The sequence below is a fragment of the Halichoerus grypus genome, chromosome 2 (assembly GCF_964656455.1).
Source record: "Halichoerus grypus chromosome 2, mHalGry1.hap1.1, whole genome shotgun sequence".
Lineage (NCBI taxonomy): Eukaryota > Metazoa > Chordata > Mammalia > Carnivora > Phocidae > Halichoerus > Halichoerus grypus.
Window position 1 is genome coordinate 175,974,063 of NC_135713.1, and position 16,060 is coordinate 175,990,122.

Below are 16,060 nucleotides of genomic sequence, written 5' to 3' on the forward strand. Positions count from 1 at the left end.
GGACACTGGGCTGTTTCCACCTTTCCGAAAATGTGAATAATTCTGCTGAACATTGAAGTACAAGTACCTATACTTATACCTGAGTCCTAGTTTTCAGTTCTTTGTGGGTATTTACATAGGAGTGGAATTAGAGGAGGATCATATGGTAATTTTATGTTTAAGTTTTTGAAAATCCACAAAATTCTTTTCTCCAGCAGCTGAATCACTTTACATTCTCACCAACAGTCTATAAGAATTCCAATTTCTCCACATCCTAACACTTGTTGTTTTCTTTAAAAAAAAAAATAACAGCCATCCTAGTGTGTGTAAAGAGATATTTCCATGTGTTTTGGATTTGCACTTCCCCAATGACTAAATGATGTTGAGAATCTGTGTACTTACTGGCCATTTGTATATCTTCTTTGGAGAAAAGTCTATTCAAGTTCTTTGCCCATTTTTTAATTGGGTTGTTTGTCTTTTGTTGTTGAGTTGCAGAAGTTCTTCAAACATTCTGGATATTAAACCTTTATCAAATATATGATTTATGAACATTTCCTCCCATTCTGTGGGTTGTCTTTTCACTCTTAGTGTTCTTTAATGTATAAGAGATTTTAATTTTAGTGAAGTTCAATTTATCTATTTTTTTTCTTGTTGCTTATGCTTTGGGGGTCATATTTAAGAAACCACTGCCAAATCCAACATCATGCAGATTTGTCTCTATATTTTCCTCTAAGAGTTTTATAGTTTTAGTTTGGGTCTTTAATGCATTTTGAGTTAAATTTTTACATGCAGCATAAGGTAAGGGTCCAAATTCATTCTTTTGCATGTGAATATTGTTTTCCCAGCACCTTTTGTTGGAAGGACTATCCATATAAATGTTGAGAACAAAAGGAACCAATTTAAACATAACTTGATATGTGCTATACTTTATACATGACAAATAATTTCAAAAAAGGAAATATGAGGAGCACTCAGCCAATTAATCAGTACTTATCAACAGTCTTATACTATGTGCAAAGCCTAATGGTGATTGCTGTAAGGGTAATAAATTTAAGGTATAGTCTATATTTTTTAGGAGCTTAAAATTTATTTGGGAAAGTAAGCCACTACACCAGCCAAGTTAACTAATTTAAGGCATGCATGGAGCCAAGCCAAATGAGCACTTCAGACAATATGAACTATAGGAGTTGGAGGAGGCAATTATCACTGCCAGCTGCAATGGAAGCTTTTCTTTGTTGGCATTAGTGTTAATCCAGCCACGTAAACCATTTATCAAAGAACAAAAGCAAAACTGAAAACCACAATCTATATACATGGTCTCTTTCTGGCATGTTTCCAGTATTTTGTTATTTTAATAATATTTGTCATCAGGGCGCCTGGGTGGCTCAGTTGGTTAAGCGACTGCCTTCGGCTCACGTCATGATCCTGGAGTCCCGGGATCGAGTCCCGCATCAGGCTCCCTGCTCAGCAGGGAGTCTGCTTCTCCCTCTGACCCTCCCCCCTCTCATCCTCTCTCTATCTCATTCTCTCTCTCAAATAAATAAATAAAATCTAAAAAAAAAAAATATTTGTCATCAAAAGACTAATGTGGTCAAATTTATAAAACATATGCAACTAGTACAATGAATCTGTTTCCAGTATTTATAAGAGTAACAGGAAATATGACAATTGTTCCTGTCTTTCATATTCAACAAATTCAATATATGGCATTTCCCTTGTAATTCTTTTAAAATACAACACACTAGGTTATAGTATATCTACTGTAACAAATAACTTATACTAAAAATAAAGATAGTTTGAAAAAAAAAACACACCCAACATCCTTGCTAACATTTAAACAAATGTATTTGAAAACTCTGCCTCTTCTGTGGATATGGTATTCATGCTCATTTTAGTTGAGATTTTTAAGTGATCTGTCCCATATGTTTTATTTCATAAGACACTGTTAGGGGAAAGAAGTTACAGGGAACATAGAACTTAATGAGTCCAAATGATAAAAAATATTCAAATGATAATAGAAAGTCTTTAGCAAAGGAACTATTCCTTAATGATACACACTTGAATGAATTTGGCACAACGAAAAAAAAAAGAATGCTTTGTATAGATTAAAATAATCTGCCACTGAACATACAGTCCAAAAGCTTCCCAAAATATACTTAAGCAAACCATAAAAGAATAATTGGTACAATTGAAAGTAAGATCACCACAGACAACCATATCATCTGATACCCCCACTACAGTAAAGTTTGGTTTATTAAAAAATATCTGACCTTACTTCAGTATTATTAACAACTCAGAAAATGAAATAAGCCCTCTAAGAATAAACAGAGTATCTTGAATATAGGAGAGAGACATAACATTTACCAACCTGGGTCTGATATATAACCACTTGCTATGTGTTTATCTATCTGTATGTGTTTATTAACATTGGTAAAATTTTGCAAAGTAGTACAGTTGCATTATCCGTACTCCTTTTCCCTCCTGTGGTCTACTTGGCATCCACTGCTTTGTGATACCCTTGGCTTCATGCCTTCCTTCTGAATGTCATTCATGAATAGGGGAAACTCTAAAGGGTTTCTCTTACTTGTAAGTGGATAACTGGTGACTTCATGAATTAATTATCTATTGACTTGCTAGGTAGATATATATTTGGACTCAATTTCAATGAGGTACAACATAGTATCAAGATAGTGAGGTTAATTTTAGACAAAGATGAAAATGGACATCTTACCCACATGCAGGCCTCAATCCTAACTTTTGAGATGATGCTCCACAAAGAAATGGTTCCTTCAGTGCCCTCTTCATCTGGACAAATAATCTGATCAGGATAGGGTGGTTCGGGGAAATTAACTGAATTGCATTCATAAGCAGCTAATGTAACTGAAGCTATATGTGGACCCTATAAAACAAATATGAGAAACCTCTGATGAGAAATATTAAAGCAAAAGGAATTATCAATATACATGTCATTTTAACAGTATCTTAATTACTATATGTACATAGAAAATTCTTAGCTTTTATTTCTTTATTTTTATGGGGGGGGCGGCAAAGGGAGAGGGAGAGAATCTTAAGCAGGCTCCACACCCAGCATGGGGCCCAACACGAGGCTCAATCTCACTCTGTGAGATCATGAACTAAGCTGAAATCAAGAGTCAGATGTTTAACCAACTGAGACACCCAAGCACCCTGAAAAATCTTAGCTTTCAAAGAACAAGAATCTGGGGCGCCTGGGTGGCTCAGTTGTTGGGCGTCTGCCTTCAACTAGGGTCATGATCCCGGGGTCCTGGGATCAAGCCCCGCATTGGGCTCCCTGCTCAGTGGGGAGTCTGCTTCTCCCTCTCCCACTCCCCCGCTTGTGTTCCTTCTCTGTGTCTCTGTCAAATAAATAAATAAAATCTTTAAAAAATATATTAAAAAAAATAAAGAACACGAATCTAACTAAATATTTCAAGTTACAGTTGGTAATTTGAAAAAATAATACTTCTCAGAACTGCTTCCTGGCTTGCTTTTTTTAAAAAAAATTCAGATTTATTGAGGTATAATTTATATATAGTAAGAGTCACTATTTTTATGTCTGTAGTTCAATGAATTTTGACAAATATATTCAACTGTATAACCACAACCAATCAAGATATAGAATATTTCCATTGCTACAAAAAGTTCCCTCATGTCCTTTTGTAATCAATCTCCTCCCCCAACACCAGCCTCTAGAAACCATATGATTTCTGGCTTTATTCTGATTTTATTTATCTATATTCCCAATTGTAAGAATGTTATAGCCTGTGATAGAAACTTCCTGTGCCCTATTCTTTTAGGCATAATTTGAGAATACCACTTTTTGTCCTTACTTAAAAACAGTTGGTGAAGTAACTACCTAACTTACCTTCCCCAAAGATAACAGATCCTTAAAACAAAAGTGTGGAACCAGTATCAGTGAGTTTTTTTTCTTTTTTTAAAGATTTTATTTATTTAAAAGACAGAGAGTGTGTGTGTGAGAGAGAGAGAGATCATGAGCAGTAGGGAGTGGTAGAGGGAGAAGCAGGCTTCCCGCTGAGCAGGGAGCCCGATGCGGGACTCAATCCTAGGACCCTGGGATCATGACCTGAGCCAAAGGCAGATGCTTAACTGACTGAGCCACCCAGGTGCCCCGAGTTTTTCTTTTAAAGCAATTTTTTCTATGGAAGCTTTTGTGTTGCTGTGTACCTTTATTTTAAAATATTACAAAAATTAATAATCACACTGGTTAAAATGGATTAATATTAGATGTGTGATAAAGGCTTAAACACAATGGTTCCCAAGTGCACATGAATGCCAAGGTGAAGGGTCTGCATAAGAACCAAGTAGGGAGTTTACTAAAAATATAAATTCCTGAGGCGACTGGATGGCTCAGTTGGTTAAGTGTCTGCCTTCGGCTCAGATCATGATCCTGGGGTGCTGGGATTGAGTCCCACATCGGGCTCCCCGCTGAGCAGGGAGTCTGCTTCTCCCTCTGCCCCTCTCCCAACTCTTGCTCTCTCTCTCTCTCAAATAAATAAATAAAATCTTTAAAAATATATATGTATGGGTCCCCTATGCATAGATTTATTCAATAGGTGGGGATGGGAACCTGTATGTTTTAAACAAGCTCCTTTAGAATTTCAAATATGTTAGGTTCTAATAGGCTAGGTTTGGGAACCATTGGGAGAACAGTAAATTAAGGGTCAGAAATTAGACAAAGTCACTTAACCTTTCTGGGCCTCAGTTTACTCTTCTGCAAGGCAAAAGAATTAGACTCTTAGTTTTATCCAGCTCCAAAATTTAAAAACTCCAAATATAATCAAATATGTCAATAAAATCTAACAATAATTTCCAAAGTTCTCATGAGGTGTCAGAGCTAAACCCTGGATCCTTAACATGTTGCTCTAACACACAAGGGTAAAGCATACTAAGGACATAGTGGCCATAGCATAACTTCTAGAGCCAGATGTTCTGGTTCAGGTTCTGGCCTCTGTCATTTACTTTCTGAGTCTTGCTTTCCTAATCTATAAAATGGAAATCATCAAATACCTTCAGAACCTACATTCTGGGGATACTATAAGGTTTAAATCAGTCAACTCATATAAAGTACTCAGCTTAGAATAAGCCCTCAAAATGTACTAGCCATTAATTATTATGAAGAAAAATACTATATTTGTAGAATGAAATTTTATAGGATAATAAATAAAAAAATTTAAGTTATGTAAGTAATATAATATGAAATTATGTTATATATGTAAAAGGTACACATAATTTTATTCTCTCGCTCTCTCTATACATATACATATAGAGTAAGTGGTCTCTGTATATAAGAGAGCCTTTTTAAATCATAAGGTAAAAGAATCTGTGGTTCAGGGGCACCTGGGTGGCTCAGTTGGTTAAGCGTCTGACTTTGGCTCAGGTCATGATCTCAGGGTCGTGAGATCCAGCCCAGTGTCAGGCTCCACACTCAGCGCAGTCTGCTTAAGATTCTCTCTCCCTCTCCCTCTGCCCCCTCCCCGCCCTGCTCATATGTTTGCGTGTGTGTGCTCTTTCCCTCTCTCTCTAATAAATAAATAAATAAAATCTAAAAAATAAAAAAGAATTGTGGTTCAAAGACAAATGTGCACAAGATGCAACAATGAAAATAAAATATTAAAGACCTATTGCTATCTAGATAAAAGGTGATGGGGGCGCCTGGGTGGCTCAGTCGGTTAAGCATCTGACTTCCGCTCAGGTCATGATCCCAGGGTCCTGGGATTGAGCCCCAAGTTGGGCTCCCTGCTCAGTGGGGAGTCTGCTTGTCCCTCTTCCTCTGCCCCTCCCACCGCTTGTGCTCTCTCTCTCTCTGTTGCTATCACTGTCTCTCTCTCTCAAATAAATAAAATCTTAAAATACTTTTATTTTTAAAAGGTGATTTAAAACAAAACTTTTTGTTGCATGTTAATAGGAAAAATATATTCGTAAATCTAAGCTACATTTCTCCCTATATGCAACTGGCATGTGTTCAAATAAAATCTAAAAAATGAAGTTCTACACTTAGCACTGAATCAATTAATTATTCGTTTTTTGGGCACCTGGGTGGCTCAGTCACTTAAGTGTCTGCCTTTGGCTCAGGTCATAATCCTAGGGTGTGGGACTGAGTCCCGCATTGGGCTCCCTGCTCAGTGGGGAGTCTGCTTCTCCTTCTACCCTCCCCCCCCGCTCGTGATCTCTCTCTCTCTCAAATAAATAAATAAAATCTTTAAAAAAAATTTGTTTTTTTCTGTACCAAAAAATTCTATGTGAAGTTTTAGTCTATTCCTCTTTTCCTTGAGTTTTAATTCACAGAAATCCATAAATAGCAATATTTACATTTTAAAAATAATTACATAAATGCTTTTGATCAGTCACATTTTCCTTAAAAATTATGATTAACCATGAAATTCACAACTTCTTCTTTGAATACTATATGCATAAGAGATTTCACAGTTGGGGGAAAATTATTGCTTTGTGATTTTTTTTTTAAGATTTTATTTATTTATTTATTAGAGAGAGAGAGAGAGAGAGAGAGAGAAACAGTATGAGAGGGGAGAGGGTCAGAGGGAGAAGCAGGCTCCCCGCCGAGCCAGGAGCCCGATGTGGGACTCGATCCCAAGACTCTGGGATCATGACCTGAGTCGAAGGCAGTCGCTTAACCAGCTGAGCCACATAGGCGCCCTTACTTTGTGATTCTTTTTTTTTTTTTAAAGATTTTATTTATTTATTTGACACAGAGAGAGAGAGCACAAGTAGGCAGAGCGGCATGCAGAGGGAGAGGGAGAAGCAGGCTCTCCACTGAGCAGGGAGCCCGACGCGGGGCTCGATCCCAGGACCCTGGGATCATGACCTGAGCCGAAGGCAGTCACTTAACCAACTGAGCCACCCAGGCGCCCCTTACTTTGTGATTCTTAAAAAAAAAAACAAGTTTAAAGTTTGTGGAATTCAGAATAATTGAATTAGGTGAAAAATTTCTTACTGCACACATAGCTAAGTATAAGATGCAATTAAAAAAAAACAATTTAGTTTCCACCTGTAATGTTTGAAAACACAAAAGAAAAATGTGATACCAGTAAGTAAAACAGAAGAAATGCAAGGGTTTGTCCACGATATCCCCACACAATTGTCCCCTGTAAGATGTAGGAACAGTTTTACACCTCAACTCTAGAAATGAACTCTCAGTGAACAAAAATTAAATGGTCCTGGATGCTAAACTAAGATTTCTGGGATACACAGGAAAGAAAAAACTACATTTCTATTCTTGAAATATAGATAAAATATGTACCTCAACAGATCAAAGACACTATCCAACAAGATAAAACACTTATTCATAGTTTCAATTTTAAGTAATTCTAAAAAGGGAAAATTTCAGCAATCTGATGAGAATTTTTTCCCTAAAGAAAGGACAGTTCATTCACACAACTAAACTGATATATACTTTCCATAACCACACTAATAAGTCATGATTACTCAGCCTTAGAGCAGATGTGGTGGTTCCCAGCAAAATGGACACAAATAACTCAGCTTCTTGTCCTTTGTTCATTCTCAAGAGCCCGTTTAGCCTGTACCTTGACATTTTAGTTTAAACTATGCTAACTATAAGAAACCTCACAAGTTCTTTTCAACATTATAGGCTGATGGTTCCTAAATGTAACTGAGTTGACTGAAATAAAGATTAGTTTACAGAAAAAATACAAACATCAAAACTAAAAAATGGTTTTGATTAAAATAATTTTAAAGGTTACACGTATTCAAACTACCTTTTAAGTTTATTTTCAAAACCTACAAGTTCCACTGCAATGTATCAAATATTTAAGAATCATATTTTAACCATACTAAATGAAAAAAAAAAGGGATAAAGACAAACAGCTATTGTATAAGTAGAAAAGGCTATCTGGACAGAACCACCATGAAACATATTTAAAAAAAAAAAACCCACAATGTACTGAGCAGGAAGTTACAGCTGTCCTGGGAGTATGCAGGTATTGATATGTATGGGTTAGAGGTCCTGGCCTTTGGTTGGGTGGTTTTCTGTCTCAGATCATGAAGTAAATGGTACAGACTTTTACATCTACAGTAATCTAGAAAACTGGACAAAACATATGGAACAATTCTTTTCAGGCATTGTACCACAGGCAGTACATGATTTCTGATGGCTAAGAGAAGGGATACAAATGAGGAAACCCTATGATGACTCTGGCTTTTCATCTGTAGACACATTTCATGTTTATAGCAAAATCCAAAGAGAAAGAGCCCAAGCAAAGCATGGTGGTCTCGGGGCACCTGGCTGGCTCAGTCTGAAGAGCATGAACTCTTGCTCTCGGGGTAATGAGTTTGAGCCCCACATTGGGTGTAGAGATTACTAAAAATAATAAACAAACAAACAAACAAAGCATAGCGGTCTTGCTGAGTTCAGAAGTAAATCTGAGTTTAGGGAGGCTGAGTAGCTGAAATCTGTGGGACAGAATACTAATGAAGAGGGAGCTATGCAGAAAAAGAACTCTAGAAATATGCACAAGGTCCCCTTGAGGCTCTGACATATAAAGCTGCATTGCAGGCTACAGTGAGATTCCATTAGGCTAGGCAAAGTATAAGCAGCAGGAAAACAACTAACAGGGAGTTGTAAGCTAAACAATTCCTAGAGTTCACACAGGACTAGGAAACACTTGGACTTCAACCAGCTAAAGTGGAGAGATAGCATTCAGGGAAGAAGACCTTGGAAAGAGCCTAGAGTAACAGTTACTCCAGATAGGCCATAAAATGTTTTTTAAAAACCCTTAAACAGATCAAGCTGATCCATAGGTAACTTAACTGCCCACCAAAACAAAAAAATTGATGCTCTGCAAAGGAAGACAACAAAATCCATACAATCAACAATATAATACATGTCCAGCATCTAATAAGAAACAACTGATCTGTGAAGCATGAAAATATGACCCATAACCGGAAGAAACATTAGTCAATAGAAACAGAAATGTCAGAGATAATGGAATTAGCAAACAAGAACCTAAAGACAGTAAATACAAGTATGTTCAAGGATCTAAAGCAGCAACTGACAAACTTCAAATATGGGCCAAATTTGACCCACACTAGTTTTATAGAGTTTCAAAGAATACAGCCATGTGCATTCATTTACATATCATGTCTGGCTAATACTGTGCTACAATGGCAAAACTGAATAGCTCTGAAAGACTCTATAGTCCATGAAGTCTAAAATAATTACTATATGGCCTTTTACAGAAAAAGTTTGTTGATACCTGATTTAAAGGAAAACATAAACACATGAGGAAAGAAATGAAAGTATAAAAAAATGGAACTTCTAGGGGTGCCTGGGTGGCTCAGTCGGTTAGGTATTTGCCTTTGGCTCAGGTCATGATCCCAGAGTCCTAGGCTTGAGCCCCATGTAGGGCTCCCTGCTCAGCAGACAGCTTGCTTCTCCCTTTCCCTCTGCTGCTCCCCCTACTTGTGCTCTGTCAAATAAATAAAATCTTTAAAAAAAAAAAAAAAAAAAAAGGAACTTCTAGGGTTGAAAATAAAGTATCTGTATAGAAAAATTCACTGGCTAGATTATTAATAGATTAGACACTACAGAAGAAAATATTAGAGACCTTGAAGATAGGGCAATAGAAAGTGTCCAAACTAAAGGATATAGAGAGTAAAGGCTATGAAAGAAATAAACCTCAGTAACCTGTGGAATAATACCAACCAGTCTAATATACGTGTAATTGGAATCCCAGAAAAGAGAGGAGAAGGTTTGTGTTGGTGGGGAGGAGTGTGTGCAGAAAAATACCAATCCATCAACTCACAGATCTAAGAAACTCAACAAACCTCAGTCAAGACAAATACAAAGAAAATAAAACTTAATCAGATCACTGAAAAGCATCATAATCATAATATAATCAAATTGCTATAACTCAATAATGATGAGAAAATCTTAAAAGCAATCTGAGGGATAAAGATAAATTATCTACAGGGAAATATAGACAAGACTTCTCATCAGAATAATGCAAACCAAGAGACAATGGAATTATTTCTATGAAGTGCTGAAAGGAAAAAAAAATCTAGAATCCAGGGAAAATATATTTTAAAAATGAAGATAACACAAAAACATTTTCAGACCAAAAAAAAGCCAAAAAAATTTGTTCTACCGGACGAAAATTTTAATGTACACAAAGGAGTAAAGACTACTGGAAATATAAAAGACTTTTCTCCCTCATTAAAAATCTCTTTAAAAATATCTAGCTGTCTAAAGTAAAAACTATGGCACATGTAGAAGTAAAATATATGACAACACCATATAGTATGGGAAGGAGAAAATAGAATATACTCTTGAAAAGCAGTTATATTACATACGCTAAAAAAAAAAAAAAAGCTCAATCCAAAAAAAAGGTAGGAAAAGAAGAATAAAAAATAGGTGGGACAAATAGTTTGAGGATACACTTAAACCCAACCATATATTTTTTTAAATATTTTATTTATTTGAGAGAGAGAGTGAGAGAGAGAACACAAGAGGGGGTAGGGTCAGAGGGAGAAGCAGACTCCCCAGTGAGCAGGGAGCCTGATGCGGGACTCGATCCCGGGACTCCAGGATCATGACCTGAGCCGAAGGCAGTCGCTTAACCAACTGAGCCACCCAGGCGCCCTTAAACCCAACCATATTAATAACTACATTAATTATAAATGTACCAAACATACAAATGAAAAGGCAGAGAGTGTCAGACTGGATTAAAAACAAGACCTCAGTACATGCCATTTATAAGAAGCCCATTTTAAACATCAAGACCCAAAAGTAAAAGTAAAAGGATGAAAAAAGATAACTCATTTAAAATAATCATAAAAAATATGGAGTGGCCATATTAATATCAGATAAAGTAGGCCTCAGTACAGGGAATATTACTACAGGATGAATAAGGCCATTTCATAATGATAAAATCACTAATTCCCAGGAAGACTGAACAACCCTAAGTGTGTAGGCACCTAATAACAGAGTGTAAAATACATAGAGCAAAAACTGACCGAACTGAAAGGACAAATAAACATCCCCAATTACAGCTGGAAATTTCAATATCCTTCTCTTATTAGTTGATAGAACAATTAAATTGACAACTAGCATGGCTACAGAACACTCGAACAATATGGAACACTCTACCCAACAATAGCCAAATCTATATTCTTTTCAGGGACACATGAAACACTCATCAAGATAGACCATATGATGTGATACAAAATGAATCTCGGTGCATTTAAAAGGATGTGCCATGCAGAAAGGTAAAGATCAATACAAGGAGCGCTATCCGAGGAAAAGTGGCAAGTGAAGGTTCTTGAAGGTTAATTTCTCCAGTTAAGGTCAGTATCCTTTAACCTATGAGGTGGTAATCAAAGGAAGCTAAACAGCTATATCTAGCCCAGACTGTTATTCCCCAGCAGAGGAAGCTCTATAAATTCCCTAGAGATCAAGTCACAAGTAACATTCACTAACTGTACTCATAACCCCCGAGAGTTCCTAATTAATGTCAATAGAAGTTCCTGTTAATGATGAGGTTAAATGTTAAGATTGCACTGAAAAGTTACATTCTCATCAAAGAGGCAGGTTTTAGGTTTTGTTTTTTTTAAATAATTCAGTATAGTCATTCTAAGTGAAGTCACCTCAATAAGATAGTTCAGCTATTCGTGACATATCAGACATCTGGTTTTGCCACATATATCTAGTCTCATGAGATGTATTACATTATATTTTCCAAAGTTTTGATCATGGAATAATTTGCCTTGTCTAGGATAAATGATGCTTGCTTGGCTAGGGAATAGTACATCTGGGTGAGAGCAAAATCATAGTTAATTCGGGGGTAAAATTTCTTATAAGAGCAGATATAGGTATTTGTGGAAAAAGTGTTTTAACTTTTAAACTATTCTTTTAAGATAAATTTTAAGTTATATTTCTACAACTTAAGCTCTTTCATGAGTAGTGTATAAAAGGAAGTTTTAGTGACTGATTGAAAAAAATTTAACAGAGATAATTCTATGAGATCAATTTGTACTCTTCAGGAATAGTAATATACCAAAAGTTCTAAGACAAATTTAGAATTTAAAAAATTGTCCTAAAGAGATAAAATATCATTCCTGAAATTATACGACACAAAAATACCCTAATATGGTAGTGAAGAGAAGTTGTAAGTACTGCCTGGATAGTAATGTAGTACTATTAAAGCCCCGAGAACGAAGTCTTCGTACTACAAACACAAATTAGGGTCTTTTGTAGGGAGGGTGTGGGATATTCATGTTAACCTCTGAAAAAAATTACATTAGTAAAATGACAAACTTGTATGTGCACTGCTGCTTCATTTAAAAAGTGTTTTCTGCTTTTGAACTTTACTGTTGGATTTACTTGGAGGCCCTTGTTTCTTGCAGAGACATTTTTTTTTTTAAAGGAAAAACCTAAAATGGTAATATTAATTAATTGTTAGCCTATTCAGCCACACCTCTTTATCAACCAAGATGAAGAATATGATATCATATTAAAAGTGCAGTATGTGTATGTATGAGTTTTTGTAAGGAAGATAAGGGGACAGACAGACATTCTTCCACCTTAGGCGGTTCCCTTAGAACTGATAAAACATTCCTAAAGACTAGAGTTGTTTGTACAACATCTGTAATGTCAATTCATAGCCTAATCCATCATCCATACACAGAAGTCAAGTGAGATCCCAAAGGCAAAATTTCCAATTAGTTTTGTCTGGAAACTTTAGGGCAAAGGTAATAAAATCAAGAATCCTGTGCTGATTCACTGGGAAAACATTTGTTTGCCATACTCCTTCACTAAGGAACAAAAGGAGTCAGTGGTTAGTCTGAAATGTGATTCATTAGGAATATCTGGGTGATAAATAAATGAAAGGAGATGACAAATGGTTGTACAACTTGCAAAACCTTTGTTTTCTTTAAGTTCGACTTTTAGGGGACTTTAAAAATGCTTTTGCAAACAGGAATTCTACTTCTCAAATTCTTTTAATCATTGCTTTTCTCATCATAGTCAGAAAACAACTTAAGGTTATGGTGTATAGCAAATCATTCTAGAAGGCTAGAGCATAAAATTATTAATTCCAAACGGGCATTGAAAAGTTTAACTAGTATTTATATTATTTTTGTGAGGAAGGTCCCAAGTTTATAAATTAAGCCTCTGGTCCCTCTCTATAAAATATAGTATCATATGTCAAAAAGCAGTAATTTGGGCATTAATGTGGGTTTGTTTTCTGAATCTGCTAGTAACTTACTAGATATAATCAGACTTCTATCTCACATTCCTCATTTGATGAAAAGCCTACTACTAGTAGTAATAGTAGTAGTAGCAGCAGTAGTAGTAATAGTAATAATAATAATAATGATGCCTGCACAGCTTAGGTAACAGCAAGAATATAGGAGATTCTTTTTTAAAAAAGATTTATTTATGAGCGGGGGAAGATGGCGGCAGCCGTACCACAGCAGGCCTGGACCGTGGAGCAGCTGCGCAGTAAGCAGCTGCCCAAGAAGGACATTATCAAGTTTCTACAGGACCACGGTTCAGATTCGTTTCTTGCAGAACATAAGTTATTAGGAAACAGTAAAAATGTGACCAAGACAGCTAACAAGGACCATTTGGTTACAGCCTACAACCATCTTTTTGAAAGTAAGCGTTTCAAGGGTACTGAAAGTATAAGTAAAGTGTCTGAGCAGGTGAAAAATGTGAAGCTTAATGAAGATAAACCCAAAGAAACCAAGTCTGAAGAGACTCTGGATGAGGGTCCACCAAAATATATAAAATCTGTTCTTAAAAAAGGCGATAAAACCAACTTTCCCAAAAAGGGAGATGTTGTTCACTGCTGGTATACAGGAACACTACAGGATGGGACTGTTTTTGATACTAATATTCAAACGAGTTCAAAGAAGAAGAAAAATGCCAAGCCTTTAAGTTTTAAGGTTGGAATAGGCAAAGTTATCAGAGGATGGGATGAAGCACTCTTAACTACGAGTAAAGGAGAAAAGGCTCAACTAGAGGTTGAACCAGAACGGCCTTATGGAAACATAGGACAGCTCGATGCCAAAATTCCACCAAATGCAAAACTCATTTTTGAAGTGGAATTAGTGGATATTGACTGAGATAGCAATGCTTCGGATATAAAGACATCAGCAACAATAAAACATGGCCTTGAAGAAACTTACATAACTAATTAGAGCTAGTTACTATTGTAAGGGAAGAGTCAACTGGAAAATTCAAGAACTCCGATATTGTTTACCCAATCCCCAACTTTTAATATATGTAATCCATTATAATTCCCTAAAGTTTGAAATATTTTACTACAGCTGTGTAAAATACTGTTTAAGGAGAAATGACTTTCCTTTTACCTCATGTTGTAAACTAAAAGGCTCAATAAAAACATATTGTCTTGAAAAAAAAAAAAATTTATTTATTTTAGACAGAGTGCCTGCACGTGCATGAGTGGGGGGAGGGGTAGAGGGAGAGGATCTTCAAGCAGACTCCTGGCTGAGCATGGGGCTCTGATCCCACCACCCACGAGATCATGACCTGAGCTGAAACCAAGAGTCAGAAGCTCAACCGACTGAGCCACCCAGGTGCTCCTATATAACATTCTATAGTAAAAAAGTATTATATGGTAAGTATAAAACTGCTAACCAAAACAAAAAAATGTAAATTCTATACTTCAAGCTCCCAAGTTATAAGGACACCCTGTTGAAGTCATTTTTATACTGAATTAATTCATAATATATGTTTTCTTTTTAAAAGATTTTATTTTTATGTAATCTCTACAACCAACATGGAGCTCAAACTCACAAGATCAAGAGTTGCATACTCCACCCACTGAACCAGCCCCACACCCCTAGACATGTTTTACTTTTCTTCTCTAAACCTAAACAATTTTTGATCATAAAGTTAATTTAAGTATTCACGAGAAGCGGACCACGTATTTATAGAGAACTTTAAAAAAGTTACTATAAGTTGTTTAAAATAGATATCCAACAGGATAGATTTCAGCTAAACTGAATCTCCTTACCTTTCATTTAAGCACACATTAATAAACAGTGACTTAAGGGCAGGAAGTTATCCAGTCTATGCATACCCCTTTTGTTTTGGGAAACCTGGCCCTACGTCCTGGAGACCTTGGTTTCTTCTTTTGATGTGGTGATACTCACAAGAGTTAATAGATGAGTCATTTCTTGGGGAAAGGCAGGGAAAAGAGCTGATCATGCCTTCATCAAAAAAAGCACAAACAGACCTTTTCTAAGAAGGGCCTGTTTGGTCTTCCCGCAAGAGCCCTGAATCACTGCATACTTATAGACAGAGTCATTATACCTATACAGAGCAGTATCAAGTTATACCAGAATCCTACTTTTGCCAATGTCTTCCCTGGTTTGTTTTTTTTTCCCCTCTTACAGAGAGATAGGTGAGCTATGAAGCAATAATCAGAAGTCAAGCAGGAAAAAACTAGAGATTGGCTAACAATTTTTTAGAAGAATTATTCTACCTCATGGCATTAAACAATTATTATAATATTTCTTTTACTGAACCTACTTCACTATTTCATTTCAATCCATATCCATACAATTTTCCAAATAACATTTACTTTAGGCATTAAATAGCCAATAGTCACAAAGTATAAGAAATGTCTACATTAAAGGGAAAAAACAGCTTTTTAATAGCACACTATAAAGTACTATATACATACTATAAAGCACTTGTTCATTAAAGGAAACAGGGCACTATATACAGAAGGGTTCTATAAGTATTCAATAACAATCAAGAGGTCAGATTTTTTAAATGTATAATTTTTATCACATACTTTAGTGATGAAATAATCCTAAACTTTAAAGCAGAAACAGGCCTTTGAAATCTTACACAAAGGCCAGTATCTCATAATTAACTTTCTTTATATTTATTTTATAACAAAGAGAAAAATATTTTTCTGTTACAATGGTCATATTAAACAAATGACTCATCAATACTATTCAGATGATAACGCCTTGATGTTATAGCTTCTAATAAAACCTGATCTAGGGCGCCTGGCTGGCTCAGATGCTTAAG

The 16,060-nt window shown here is 36.0% G+C and overlaps 1 protein-coding gene and 1 pseudogene across 10 annotated transcripts in view; one reads left to right on the forward strand and one right to left on the reverse strand.

Moving 5' to 3' along the window:
* VMP1 (vacuole membrane protein 1) overlaps positions 1-16,060 on the reverse strand; it is a 137,050-nt gene that overhangs the window by 76,175 nt on the left and 44,815 nt on the right. For all 10 annotated transcript variants that reach the window (XM_078064409.1, XM_078064366.1, XM_078064384.1 and 7 more), the window contains one exon: positions 2,711-2,878. In XM_078064409.1, the coding sequence (XP_077920535.1) occupies positions 2,711-2,878 (168 nt within the window). The remainder of the gene's footprint in view (positions 1-2,710; positions 2,879-16,060) is intronic.
* Positions 13,444-14,392, forward strand: LOC118544335 (peptidyl-prolyl cis-trans isomerase FKBP3 pseudogene; annotated as a pseudogene).